The sequence below is a fragment of the Pongo pygmaeus genome, chromosome 6 (genome assembly GCF_028885625.2).
Source record: "Pongo pygmaeus isolate AG05252 chromosome 6, NHGRI_mPonPyg2-v2.0_pri, whole genome shotgun sequence".
Taxonomy (NCBI): domain Eukaryota; kingdom Metazoa; phylum Chordata; class Mammalia; order Primates; family Hominidae; genus Pongo; species Pongo pygmaeus.
In genome coordinates, this window is record NC_072379.2 from 4829353 (window position 1) to 4843479 (window position 14127).

Genomic DNA, 14127 nt, shown 5'->3' on the forward strand with positions numbered 1-14127 from the left:
GATGATTTAAAGCTTACAGGAGGATGTGCACAGGTTGTATGTAAGTGCGACACCATTTCTCTGAGGAACTTGAGTAAGCATCTGCAGATTTGGTACCTGCAACCCCCTCCCCTCAAGTACCGAGGGGTGACTGCTGGTTTCGGCACTTAAAGACTGCACCATTTTCTGTTTTTGTTTTGAGAGAATATCTCAGGACCAAGAACTCCTAAAATAGTAAGATTACTAAGTAAGCCACTGACTGTTGTATTAAAAATAACATTTTAGTTCTTAGAAGTGGAAATGTGTGTAGCAATGGGGACTGTTCCTAAGGCCAAGAATAAATGGATTGCGGCTTGCGGTGCTTTTGGTAGCACTGAGCTTTCTGTTGCAGTGTGTGAGAGGACCCGGGGAGAGCCAAATCTTCGAAGGGACAGACGAGGGGTATGACCTGGAGAGCCCACAACCGCCTTTGCTTTTTGCAGATGCTGGGAACGCAGCTCTGCTGCAGGCGGGGTGGACAGACTCTCCCCCAGCCATCGCTGCCCACCTGCTGGGTCAGGGCCTCCCCTGCCCAGCTCGGTCCTGGCCAAGCCCAGTCTGGAGGAGCATGCACCGCCTGTGAGCGGCCTGGGCGGCTCTTCCCAGGTCGCCCATCAGATGAGCCCGTCCCAGGTGTGGAGGAGGAGATCTCCTGAGGGGCACTCTGGGAAATCCTTCCCCGTGGAAGGACACGTTAGCCTCTCATTTTGATGCGTCATCAAAATTCTGTTTCCAACACGTTTGATGAAAGATTGAAATATCTGAAAATTCATTTCAAGCACAGGGTCTGGCATTGTGATTCTCAGGTGAACTGGGCATATGGTTAAGGCAGGACTTGAAAAAAGTGTTTGAACGTCATTTGGAGCATTTCAACTGGGCATTTTAACTGAGCTCCAAATGATGTTCAAACACCCCTCTCGGGTAGAGTTTTCATGGTGGAACGGTTGCGCCCACCAAACAGAAGCTTATGTTTTTGGCACAGAAGGCCTGGGCCATTTTCATGGACACCTGGCTGGACCTCGGTGGAAGTGAACTCCGTAGGTTGTTGCATTTACTGCAACACCTCACATGATACCGTCCCCTCCCATGGAACGGAGCCTCCCCCGATGCAGCCCCCACTCAAGTGGAGTTTTAAAGGCTGGGTTCCGGTTACGGAGGCGTTTCTCACTGTCTGAATGGGGAGGACAGAGACGAGCTCCAGGGAGCCCGGGCGGGTGATGGCGCTGAGATGCGTGATGTCTCAGAACCATCCTCCCATCCCTCGGCGCGGGCGCTGACTTTCGCGGCCCTTCCCTCTCTTCCAGGAGCGCTCCAGCTTCGCCCACACACCCCGGGCTGATGTCCCCTCGCTCCAGCGGCCTGCAGACCCCCGAGTGCCTGTCTCGGGAGGGCTCCCCCATTCCACACGACCCTGAGTTTGGGTCCAAGTTAGCTTCTGTCCCAGAGTACCGGTATTCCCAAAGCGCACCCGGTAAGGAGCGGGCGGCCCTCTTGCGGGGTGGGGCGGGACTCGTGGGGGCGCGGGAGGGGTCACCGTCCGCTCTCCGCCCCCCGTGCAGGCTCCCCCGTCAGCGCACAGCCAGTGATCATGGCCGTGCCTCCCCGACCGTCCAGCCTCATGGCCAAGCCCGTGGCCTACATGCCCGCCTCCATCGTAACCTCACAGCAGCCCGCGGGCCACGCCATCCACGTCGTGCAGCAGGCCCCCACCGTCACCATGGTCAGGGTGGTCACCACGTCTGCCAACTCGGCCAACGGATACATCCTCACCAGCCAGGGCTCGGCGGGGGGCTCCCATGATGCGGCGGGCGCAGCCGTGCTGGACCTGGGCAGCGAGGCCAGAGGTAATGCAGCCGCGGCTGGCAGCCTTCGCAGGACCCTTCCTGGTGGTCCCGGCCAGCAAGTCCCCAAGGCAGCGCCATTGGCTTGGGCCTGGGGCTTGAGGAGGATGATTCTCTGCTTCTGCCTCTCGCTGCCTTGTCCCTTTAAATCAGCATGAGCTGGGGAGGTGGCTCATGCTTATAATCCCAGTGCTTTGGGAGGCCAAAGCGGGTGGATTACTTGAGGTCCGGAGTTCGAGGTCAGCCTGGCCAACATACTGAAACCCCGTCTCTACTGAAAATATAAAAATTAGCCAGGCACGATGGTGCGCTCCTGTAGTCCCAGCTACTCGGGAGGCTGAGGGAGGAGAATCACTTGAAGCCTGGAGGTGGAGGTTGCAATGAGCTAAATGGCGCCACTGCACTCCAGCCTGGGCGACAGAGCAAAACCCTGTCTCAAAAAAAAAAACCCATGAATCTCCGCAGATGCGTCCTTCCTTGTTGAATAGGGCCCTCGGATGCACATAGCTGCATCCTTGCCCTAAGGTAACGTTAAATTCAGTTGTGCTGCAGCCTTGCATGCATTTGGAATTTAGTATTTTCTGCGAGAGAAAGAATGAGCCTGGGAAGACTGTTCTTTTCGACTCCCTCGTAAGAAGACTTTAGAAGTCATTTAGGGAAAAAGTAGTTCTGAATTGCTAAAAGAAATCCGATCCCAGGGCTTGACGGGGTAGACACTGAACATGCAGCTGACCCCAGAAGCTCCTCTCCGGAACACCTTCAGTTAGGCAGCGCCCTCCTACGCCACTCCCCACCCTTGACTTCCTCTCTGCGGTGCTGTTTATTTCAATGTTGCTGTAATGAAACTGCAGTTTGGTGAAGGAAGGCCAAGTTACAGTTCTAATCAGGATCATTTCATTCCAAGTAATACATTTTCTTTCTCAGACTAAATTTGAGTTGGTTAAAGCTAAGGTATTTACAATACTGTTGTAGGCCGGGCACGGTGGCTCACGCCTGTAATCCCAGCACTTTGGGAGGCTGAGGCAGGCAGATCACTTGAGGTCAGAAGTTCGAGACCAGCCTGGCCAACATGGTGAAACCCTATCTCTACTGAAAATACAAAAAATAGCCGGGTGTGGTGGCAGGCGCCTGTAGTCCCAGCTACTCAGGAGGCTGAGGCAGGAGAATCGCTTGAACCCGGGAGGCGAGGTTGCAGTGAGCCAAGATCGCACCACTGCACTCCAGCCTGGGCGACAGAGCAACAAAACCCTGTCTCAAAAAATAAATAAGTAAGTAAAATATTGTTCTAAAACCCTAGTAATTTTCTTCCCAAACCTATTTCGCGCATGGGATTTTCCTCTAGCAAACCACTTTTTTCCCAGTGCCGACCTCACTTTCCCCACTTGGCCGACCTGCTGCCCAGGCGTCGAGGAAATCGATTGTCTCGTTGGCCGAGTGTGGTGCTGACTTGGTTCCTGTCCCACAGGCCTGGAGGAGAAACCCACCATTGCGTTTGCCACAATCCCCGCGGCTGGCGGAGTCATCCAGACGGTGGCCAGCCAGATGGCCCCCGGGGTCCCCGGACACACGGTCACCATCCTGCAGCCCGCCACACCCGTGACCCTCGGGCAGCACCACCTTCCAGTCCGGGCCGTGACTCAGAACGGGAAGCATGCAGTTCCCACAAACAGTTTAGCCGGCAACGCTTACGGTGAGGCCCTGGCCCTGTTCTCCACGCCGCATCCTAAGCTCTGTGCCTCCCGGTAGTCAGTGCGGCACGAGAATGTTCTCCCAGTATCACCCGATCCTCCACTCAGTTCAATTTATTGAGTACCTGCTATACTCCAGGCACTGGGATAATGCTAAGAAAAGAGGGTGGAAGGGGCCAGGCACTGTGGCTCACACCTATCATCCCAGCACCTTGGGAGGCCAAGGCAGGCAGATCGCTTGAGCTCAGGAGTTCGAGACCAGCCCGGGCAACATAGCAAGACCCCATCTCTACATAAGATTCAAAAACTTAGCCAGTGTGGTGTTGCACGCTCGTGGTCCCAGCTGCTCGGGAGAGTGAGGCTGTAGTCAGCTGTGATTGCTCCGCTACCTGCCAGCCTGGGTGGGTGAGCGAGACCCTGTCCCTTAAAAAAAAGGGGGGGAAAGAAAAGAGCGTGGAAGGAAAACCCAGATCTGCCCACTGTCTGGAGCTCACACTCCATGGGGTGAGGCAGGAGGTCGAAGGAAGGAGGAGAGTTGGGGTGCTGGGGTGCCAGGGCACCGGGTGGGGTGTCAGTGGGGTGGCTCAGGGCAGTGCATCTGTGTAAAGGAGTGGGGCAAGCCGTCGATGTCCAGCAGGATCCAGACAGCAACAAGAGGGACCTCCACCCGACAGGCTGGAGCCAGCAGAGAGAGGGCAGATGAGGTGGGGAGGGGACGGCAGGGCCCGCAGGGAGCAGAGCGAGGGGAGCCGGCCTGCCTGGCAGGGGTGCACTGACCTCCGGTTCCTGCTCGGCGGCTTAGCCCCTGTGTAGGGGATTTGAAAAAAATAGCTGGGTCCTAACCAGACCCCAGAGTAACCCTCTTCTTCCTCCACTCCAGCCCTCACCAGCCCTTTGCAGCTCCTTGCGACCCAAGCGAGTTCGTCTGCGCCGGTGGTGGTCACCCGGGTGTGCGAGGTGGGGCCCAAGGAGCCAGCAGCAGCCGTCGCGGCCACTGCCACTACCACCCCAGCCACTGCCACCACCGCCGCTGCCTCCGCGTCTTCCACTGGAGAGCCCGAGGTCAAAAGGTCCCGGGTGGAGGAGCCCACTGGGGCTGTGACCACACCGGCCGGAGTGATCGCAGCCACCGGCCCCCAGGGGCCAGGCACGGGGGAGTGAGGACACCTGCAACGAGGGGGAGTGGGACTCACCCAGCGGCGACCCCAAAGCTGGACCTGGCAGCTCAGGCGGCCGCACCCACAGACGGAGGAGAACAGCCCGCGGCGGCCTGCGGGCATCAGCGGCACCTGGACACACCCAGCCCTTTCCATTTTATCGCCTGCCTTCCCGTGGTTTAAAACAAAAACACATAAACAAGTTCAGACAACTGATTGTATGATTCTGGGAATTCTTTGCTTTCATTTCCTTCTCCCTCGGCACCACCTCCTCTCCCCAGGCCTCCCTGTCGGGCATGGGGAGGAGGTTGGAGCTCAGCATCTCGAGGAATGTGTCAAGACAGCCCCTCCGCTCCACGCTGCACAGCCAGCCACCTTTGTCCGGGAGGACAGACAGAAACACAGCAAGGCACACACCAAGGCTACCGCGGAGGCCCGGGCACCGGACGGATGCCTGTTGGGGAAGCCAGGAGCTGCCGAGCCACGGACCGCCTAACAGCCTCTCGCCCGGAACGTGACATAGAGAGTGTTGGCATTAACTCGGGGGGTGACTGATTTCACTTCAGACCCCAAGTTTTTCTTTGTTTGTTTAAACATGGAATTCAGACTTCATTGTACACCTGAGGCAGACACAAAAGGGATCATGTATTTTTGAGGATTTCACCTGTTGACGGTCTGATGACCGGCCGTAGGTCCGGGGCCCCTGCTGGGTTTAATCCCCTCAAAGAGTAAACCTGCCGCTCTGTCTGATAACTTCAAGTAAGAGCAGCGGCTTCCTGGGTTGGCGTTCGCGGTGGAAGATTCCTAGCATGAAAGGTGGGCCTGGATCTGCCGGCCGCAGACATTGCGCTGCTGGGGACAGTCGGGGCCACTGCTCTGCAGACCAGACCTTCCCGAATTCTCCCGTGGCCCCGATGTCCCGGTGCTGACGGCCACACAGGGACCTAACAGTGCCAAACGCCATCTGCTCCAGCTGCTTTTTCACCCAGTTACAGAGTCCCTACCACGCCCACATTGATCTGCTGTTTTAAATTGGAACCATTTCTCCTGCCTGAAACTCCAGGGCCCCTCCCTGGGCCATCTGTGAGCAGAAGGAGACCCCACCCCAGCAGCAGTGGCGAGCAGGCCTGTGCCTCCACGCCCAGCCCCCGCCAACGCGACTGGTTTTGTTTGCCACACGGTGAGAACCGGAGGACGGGATGCTTCAGCCAGTTGGGTGGCTCTAGGGTCCCTGAGGAAGCCCCTTCTGCACTTCCATTAAGACGGCCAGTGGTGCCTAGATCTTTGTCACCAAGCGGTGTTGAGCCAGAGCTGTCTAATGCTGAGCCCAGCTCGGGAAGGAGAGAGGAGTCCTTCAGTGTGTCTTGGAGATGCGAAGTGCGTCCTCGTAAAGGTCAGCTGTGAGTTTTGCTGGCCGCTCCGGCGCTGGCTCTCCTGTCCGGGACCACAATGAGAAACAGCGACAGTTTCGACGCAGAGCTCCGGAAGTGCCTGAGGAGCAGTGGTTCTTGGAAATCGCCCGTCCTCCACATCACAGCCTCTCACCAGCAAAGCAGCCTCCGCCCGGGCCCTGGCGGGAGAGCCGCAGAGGGACCCAGGTGCCTGGAAGGCATTTGAGGGAGGTGGCTGGGCAGGTGTCTCCCTGAAGAAGAAGGGAGAACACTTTTCAAAGTGATTCTGAGGCAGTGCGGGAGGACACACGTGCTGTGCAGTGGAGTGGGGTCGCCCGTGGGCCCCATCAGAGTCCCCGTCCCCCAGGACAAGTGCAGAACCTCAGTGGGCACCCTCCTTCCACCTAGATAGAGAAAACCCCTGTTCGGTTTCCTTCCCCTGTTCCGTTGTATTTCTAAGCCCCCCAAATTGAGTCATTTCTATGGCACTAACCTGTCCATGGGAAATAAGTTCTTTGTGGAAGTCCGTACCTGTTGCCCTGGGTGAGGTTTCAGAGAAATGGGGGCAGGATGAACACAGCCGGCCGTCCTGGGTGCAGTTCCATCCGTGGAGGGTGAGAGATTGCGCCCCGTTCCACAGTTGTGGCGCCTGCTGTTGTCTGTGGGCCTTTTCTTTACGTGGTGCCTGGTGTGTGCGTGCATGGCGTGAGAGAATGGGGTGTGGTGGTTGGAGATGGCTCCCCGACACCGGTGCCTGTGTGGCCTGAGCCGGCGCCCTCCCGGGAGCGCCCGTCACGGGGGGCCTCTGTGATTGATTACCTGCTGCTGCTCTCTCCCCCGTGGTGACTGTACGTCCCCAGGGCTGCCCGTGGCCACCCTGATGGGGGACCTCTGTTTGCTTCTGGGCCGCTGCAGGTTGGCCTCCTCGTACAAGCTGATGTCTGCAGGGAGCGCCATGTGCTGGGATTGCACCACGTGTTGGTCACAAAGCGAGGTCGCCTCTTGGCCTGGTCTGCTCAGGCTGGCCCTGCCCCACTTGCTTTCCTGGCTTTTGAGACACAGCGCATTCTTCCTGTTAGCGGTGGCGTTCTCTGATTTCACTGCTTCATTGCCAAGGGCGTGGAAACGGGGGTGGTGGATGGAGCCGGGAGGTGGCAAGCACAGGACCCCTGGGCTGCATTCCGCCACGTGGGGTTCCACACTGTCTAGCTTCTGCGGGGACTGCAAAGAGGGACGAAGGGACGTGGTCCTAGGGGTCGGCTCAGACTTGGAGCAGGGCAGGGAGAGGAGGGCAAGGAGAGGAGGCCTGCGTCCTGGATCCACTGCTCTGGGCTCATAACCATGAGATTTTGAACGAGTCTTTGGTCATCTGAGCAGGTACCATGCCTGGCTCATGCCGGAACTTGTCTTGGAACCGGTAGCCAGAGGCCCTGGAAGTGACAGGGCCCAAAAGGGTTGCATGTCCCGGCCACAAAGCCCTCCCGGTGTGCCCTGAGCCAGCCCAGCAAGCGCCTCCCAGCCAGGCGCTTTCGCAGAAGCAAGAGCACAAGCCAGGGGGACCGGGAGAGCCTCAGCCCCCAGCCTGGGCGGCCTGTGACCCTGAGCCGTGTGGAGCCAGGACCCAAGAACCTTCTCTAGGTTCTCAAGGGTGAGCTGACCCGAGCAATGTGCAGGAATGTGGAGAGCAAAAGTAGCTTGATTCCAGCCCCGTTCTGGGGTCACTGCGGAGGCAGAGGCTGAGGGCCTGCTCTCTGGTCACCACGGGCTGGGGGCACGGTCCACAGCAGATGAGAACAGCAGGTCACAGTGGTGGCTTTGGGAAGGGCCCCTCCTGCTTTGCCCTGTTCGGAAAAGGGCTCCCTCAGAGCCCCTGGGCCCAGTAACCCACTTCTCTCTCCTGATTCCTGGTGGATAAATTGCCAGGTTTATCAAATACAAGAAGACACTCACTTTGGCTAGGAGGTAAGTCCCAAAAAGAACGTCTTAAGTAGAGCACAGGTATCCACTGAGGCCATTTGGTGGCTCCTGGGAAGTGGGGAAGCAGGGCCTGAGCGTCCCCAGGCTGCTAGGGCAGCAGCTGGCTCAGGGCACACTCTCTCGTGCCAGCTTCTGCCTCCAGCCCAGTGTCCACGGAGCAGCGGGGCCAGAGGAGCTCAGGGAGACCTGGCTGTCTAGGGCATGGTGCCCGGCATCCCGATGTGTGCCCGTCCTCAGCCACTTGTGTCTTTCTTTCCATGTGGAAGTTCTCCCGGTGACACCTGCCCTCCGTTGAGGGTGGAATTTGTCACTCATGCCTTTGAGGGACCCAGATGGACCATCCCTCTTCTTCTTGCTTTCTACATTCCTAAAAACCTCAACGTTAATCCCTCACCAGTCGAGCCGAGTACGGCCTCGATGCTGGTGTGGGGTCCCCATGCAGAGACCCTCAGGTCCTTATCCAGAGACCCTCGAGGCAGTGCTGGGAAGATACTGGCAGGGGAGACCATGACCAGGCAGGTGGAGCCATGTATGTCTCACACCTGCCGCCCCTCAGTTTCCTTCCCGAGGTCTGGTGGGTCCTCTTTGGGATTTGCTGTTTATTTGTATTTCCCTTTTCTTTGGTTTAAGAACCATGCCAAGTGAAAATGGTGGGAATGAATTTCTGAGTCGCTGAGTGTTCCCTGCTCCTAGGTACCGCGCTCTGTGCTTCTCAAGCAGGGAGGAGATGGATTTGGTGGAGTTGGGCCAGGACGGGGGCCTCACCCTGCCCCCTCCAGACTGCCGGAGCCCCCAAGAAGTTCTGAGCACAGCTGGGCCTCGCCTCCCTGGCTCCTGGGTCCGTTTTCTCTACTGGTTTGAGATCACAGGCATCATACAGCGAATGCTCTTGTGTCCTGTACATAAAGAGGGCCCTCCCTGGAGCACCCCCGGGGAGCTGGGACTCTCCAGAAAGCCCCAGTTGAGGGCTCCGTCTTGAGAGAGAGAAATCCCTTCTTTGGGCGATTCAGAGAGTTCAGGAGGAGGAGGAAGCTTTTCCTTGGCTTTGAAATCAGTGTTTTTATAGAGACAAAGAACAGACCTCAGTGGGAAAAACGAAAACGTAATGGAACACGGGGAGGCGGCGGCGAAGAAAGGATTTTCCCCTTCGCTTTCAGAGCTGGCGGGAGTGCAGGTCTGTTTTGCTTCAGAAGCCTCACATTCTGCTTTTGCCCTTGAGTGACTTCATGCAGGATGCGGAACTGTTGACCTCTCTAGAGAGGACACCCCAAGTCCATCCTGGGCTCCTCCTCACCCCTCTGAGAAAGTCCCCCTAAAAAAGGCTTCAGAGTCACCGGCGTGCCGCCTCACGTTGCAGGACGGAATCGCGCGCTCCTCGAGCTGGAATAAGTTACAAAACATGATTGTAAGGCTCTTTGCAAACACAGAGCCCCAGAATGCTGGATGGAGGCCTCCTCGGCCCTGCGGGCGGCCTGGCTGCAGTAGGTCTGCTGTAAGGAGCCACCACGGGGACTGCGTCACACTCCTGATGAAAACGTGTTTACCCACAGCCTCGCCTCGAGCCTCCTCGACAATACCGCTGCGTCGAAGCAATATTATTTAATGAGAATACTTTACATTGCTCACATGTGCTGCTATGAAGACAGGATTAATCTGTAGACGGGACTCAGCTCCGGAGGTTCCTGGGTAATGTATTTTGGCTCTTGGAAATGAGGGTAGCATTTAGAATATAACAAATGGTCTCTCGCCCGCTTCTGTCCCTTATTTTTAGATTGTTTTCCTGCATCTTACAATTTCCTTTTCTTTTCAAAGTTCCTTTCTCCAAGCCTGTTTTTCAGTGCTCAGGACACGGTTTTCATCACATACTTACTGTTTTTTTGTTGGGTTTTGATACGAAAAGCTGCTACATTTGGTGACCAGAGGGAGGGTTTGGAATCTGTGCTTTGCAGGGGATCTCGGTGGGTACCGCGGCCCCTCGCAGGGTGGCGAGCGGGGTCCGTGCCTTGAGAAGGGGGCCCTTTCCCACGCCGTGCGGCTTGAATTCTGTCGGAGTTGAATCAGTGGAAAGGATTGTCCCATTAGAGCTGCTGCATCCTTTCCTCTGTCCTCCCTGTCACCCAAACCCTGAAGTCACAGCTGCTTGGAAGAATGGGATTTTGGGGATACAACCACACACATTTCCCTCTGAACTGAAATTTTAAAAATAGACCCATTTCACTGACTTCCTTTAGGGAAAATAGTTTCAGTCTTGGGTTGTCTTGTGAACCCATGGGCATGGGACCCTGTCTCTGCTGGGCTTTTCCGGCCCCATCCCAGCTCCTCCTCAGGCAGAGGCTGCAGCCCTCAGCTCTGCTGCTGGATGGAACATTTCAACTCCCTCCTGGAAGGTAGGCAGGGTGGAGGGCCCAGGGCTAGGCCTGCCATGCGCCATGACCAGGGGTGCTACCTGGGGGTGTGAAGCTGGGCTGGCTTTTCCTGGAGGTGGGTGAGAAGGCTCTCTGGGCAAAACAGAATCAGAAGTCCACGAGAGAGAGGGGAGCAGGGAGAGTGGTGAGGAGGATTTGTCTCTGACTGATGAACCTCGCCGTGCCTGTCCGTCACATCCAAGTCTGTGCCAGCTGCTGGGAGGTCAGACTCCTGCCCTGAGAAACAGCCTAGTCCTTGGAGAATGAAACCCTGAGGGTCAGTGAGTGGAGGCCTTCCCTCGGGGCCGGCCATTCCCGGGAGGCCTGAGTGTGACCCGGAAGCTCTGCGGGTCACCAAGACTGGCATTTTCCTTGTATTTTTGTGCAGGGCTGAAGTGAGCATTCCTCCTCTGAATTGGTGAGCCTTTGGGATTTTTTTGTTTCTTTTACTCATCCTAATGGCTGGTTTTGGCTGCTCAGAGTATCAGAGAATATTACTGAGAGGACAGTCAGTTTATTTTTAGGCATCTTTCTTTCTGTCCAGGGAGAAACCCCTCGGAAGAATCTTAGTCACTCTTTGCACCTGCCCTGTCACTCTCGCCATGGGGAAAATGCGTTGAAAAGAAAAATACCGGGGCCAGGGAGAAGCCGTGAATGTATTTATTTGCTTTGGTGAAGCTGGTGAACACTGGCTGCAGAGGACCCCCGCCCCCACCCCGCTCCAGGCCCCAGTGACCCAGTTGCGTCTTAGGTTCCATCCTCCAGATTTCAGTCAACCAGAGGCTGCCAAAGGTGACTGAAGAGGTCTCAAAGTCACTCTGTCACCATTTTTTTTTTTTTTTTGAGATGGAGTCTCGCTCTGTTGCCCAGGCTGGAGTGCAGTGGCCCAATCTTGGCTCACTGCAACTTCCACTGCAACCTCCACCTCCCAGGTTCAAGCAATTCTCCTGCCTCAGCCTCCCAAGTAGCTGGGATTACAGGCACCTGCCACCATGCCCGGCTAATTTTTGTATTTCTAATAGAGATGAGAGTTTTACCATGTTGGCCAGGCTGGTCTCGAACTCCTGACCTCAGGTGATCCGCCCACCTCAACCTCCCAAAGTACTGGGATTATAGGCGTGAGCCACTGCGCCTGGCCTCTGTCACTTTTTTTGCTCCTTACCCAGTTTTTTTTTTTTGAGAGTGAGACTACAATGGGAAGACTCCTAGTTGGTTATTCTTTATCTCGGATTCTTTTTTCTGGAATTGTTTGCTCATTTGAGTCGTTGCTGGTTTGCCCTGTGTCAGACACAGCGAAAAGAGTGCAGGAAGGCTGGGGCCAGGGGGAGCGAAGTGGCTTCAATCCGGGCTGACAGCCAAGAAGCATTTTCCTCCCTTCGGCGACAGGACCTGCCCCTCCGAGTCTAGAGTTAAAAGCAGCTTCTAGAACTGGCCCCTAAGTTTCCAAATGTGTTGGCTAAGCTGAAATGAGATCTGTGACTCTGAATTAGACTTTTTGTTTGTTTGTTCTCTGCATGAAGTTCACAGGCCTGTACGGATGTTAAATTGTGTCTGTAGCCTCTAAATCTCCAGGTTAACTGGTCCAGATTTTTTTTTTAATCGGTAACAATGGGGATTTAAAATCAAATATTTGGCCAGGTGCGGTGGCTCATGCCAGTAATCCCAGCACTTTGGGAGGCCGAGGCGGGCAGATCACCTGAGGAGTTTGAGACCAGCCTGACCAACATGGTGAAATCCTGTCTCTACTAAAAATACAAAAAATTAGCCAGGCGTGGTGGCGTGTGCCTGTAATCCCAGCTACCAGGGAGGCTGAGGCACGAGAATCGCTTGAACCTGGGAGATGGAGGTTTCAGTGAGTGGAGATGACGCCACTGCACTCCAGCCTGGGCAACAGAGGTAGACTCTGTCTCAAAAATAAAAATCAAATCAAGTATTTTAAGTTTGGCCCCTCTTTCTTTCAAGAAAGGCTTTTTGGATACCTAGAATACCTTCGTGTATGTGGCTTGATTTCTGTTTCAGGAAAAGGGGGGCGGGAGGCTAGACAACAGCTGCGTTCCAGAGTCTGTCCTGAGATGTCGCTGAGTCCAGACACTTGGGCTGCACGTGCCCTGCAGATGACAAAGGCCGGCAGCTCAGCACACGTGCGGGAGGGGTTAAAGCCAATACTGAGTTTTTGTTCTTGTTGTTTTAATCTGAACGATTATTCTCCTGTAAAAATAATTTGGGAGGGGCGGGTGTTGTTCGGTGTGTGTGTGTGTGTGTGTGTGTGTGTGTGTGTATGTGAGTGTATTTTTTTTTTTTTTTACAGTGGCTGCCTGTCTAAAGTATTTTTCACAACATGTTTGATTATCAGTGCTTTAAAAAGCAGCAGTATCCTATAAAGTGGAAATGTCAGTTCTAGAGCATTGGATGTGAAGTTCTGGTCATGTCACCTTGCGTGTCTCACCCTGGAGGAGTGAAGGTGGGCGCCCGGGGGGTGTGTGGCTGTACCCCAGCACCGGGAGGGGGCACGCATGACACCAGAGGAAGGGACAGCCCCACCCATGTCAACAGCAGGCGGCCTGTGTTTTCATTTCAAATGGGATACAGTATTTTTTTAATAAGGAGCCATACTTTTTTTTAAGAGTTTGAGATCTGAATGTGATTTCTAATTGTATCAGACGTTAATGTTTTAAAGCTATAACAAAGTTTAAAATTTCTACTTTTTGTTTTTCATTTATTTTAACTGTTCTTTTATCTATTAAATTGTTGTATGTGGATGGGGAAGTTTTGTTTCTCCTCTTAGCATTTGTTTCTATAACCAGAAATAAAATTCTATATTAAAGAAGTGACCCGGAGGCTCCAGCGTGGTCCTTATGCGCAGGTGGCTACTGAAGGCGGCGGACGGACAGATGGCCTGGACACACAGGCTTCTGGTCCCCTGGACACACAAACACCTGGCCCCTGGACACATAAACACCTGGCTCCTGGACACACAGGCTCCTGGCCCCCTAGACATATGGGCTCCTGGCCCCTGGACACACAAACACTTGGCTCCTGGACACACAGGCTCCTGACCCCCTAGACATAACAGGCTCCTGGCCCCCTGGATACACAGGCTCCTGACCCCCTGGACACAGGCACCGGGCCCCCTGGACATACAGGCCCCTGACCCCTGAACACACAGGCTCCTGACCCCCTGGACACACAGACTCCTGACTCCCTGGACACACAGGCTCCTGACCTCCTGGACACAGGCTCCTGACCCCCTGGACACACAGGCTCCTGACGCCCTGGACACACAGGCTCCTGACCCCCTAGACATACAGGCTCCTGACCCCCTAGACATACAGGCTCCTGACCCCCTAGACATACAGGCTCCTGACCCCCTAGACATACAGGCTCCTGACCCCCTGGACACAGGCTCCTGACCCCCTGGACACAGGCTCCTGACCCCCTGGACACACAGGCTTCTGACCCCCTGAACACAGGCTCCTGACCCCCTGGACACACAGGCTTCTGACCCCCTGAACACAGGCTCCTGACCCCCTGGACATACAGGCTCCTGACCCCCTGGACACACAGGCACCTGGCCCCCTGGACACACAGGCTCCTGACCCCCTAGACACACAGGCACCAGGCCCCCTGCTCCAGAAGCTGAAGGGCGGCTG

The 14127-nt window shown here is 55.6% G+C and overlaps 1 protein-coding gene across 1 annotated transcript in view; it reads left to right on the forward strand.

Moving 5' to 3' along the window:
- The window catches only part of FOXK1 (forkhead box K1), an 89282-nt gene extending 75974 nt beyond the window's left edge, over positions 1 to 13308 (forward strand). Inside the window, exons 6-9 of the mRNA XM_054496047.2 lie at positions 1323 to 1489; positions 1578 to 1862; positions 3325 to 3549; positions 4428 to 13308. Of these exons, the coding sequence (XP_054352022.1) occupies positions 1323 to 1489; positions 1578 to 1862; positions 3325 to 3549; positions 4428 to 4708 (958 nt within the window). The 3' untranslated portion in view covers positions 4709 to 13308. The remainder of the gene's footprint in view (positions 1 to 1322; positions 1490 to 1577; positions 1863 to 3324; positions 3550 to 4427) is intronic.
- The last annotated feature ends 819 nt before the right edge of the window (positions 13309 to 14127 follow it).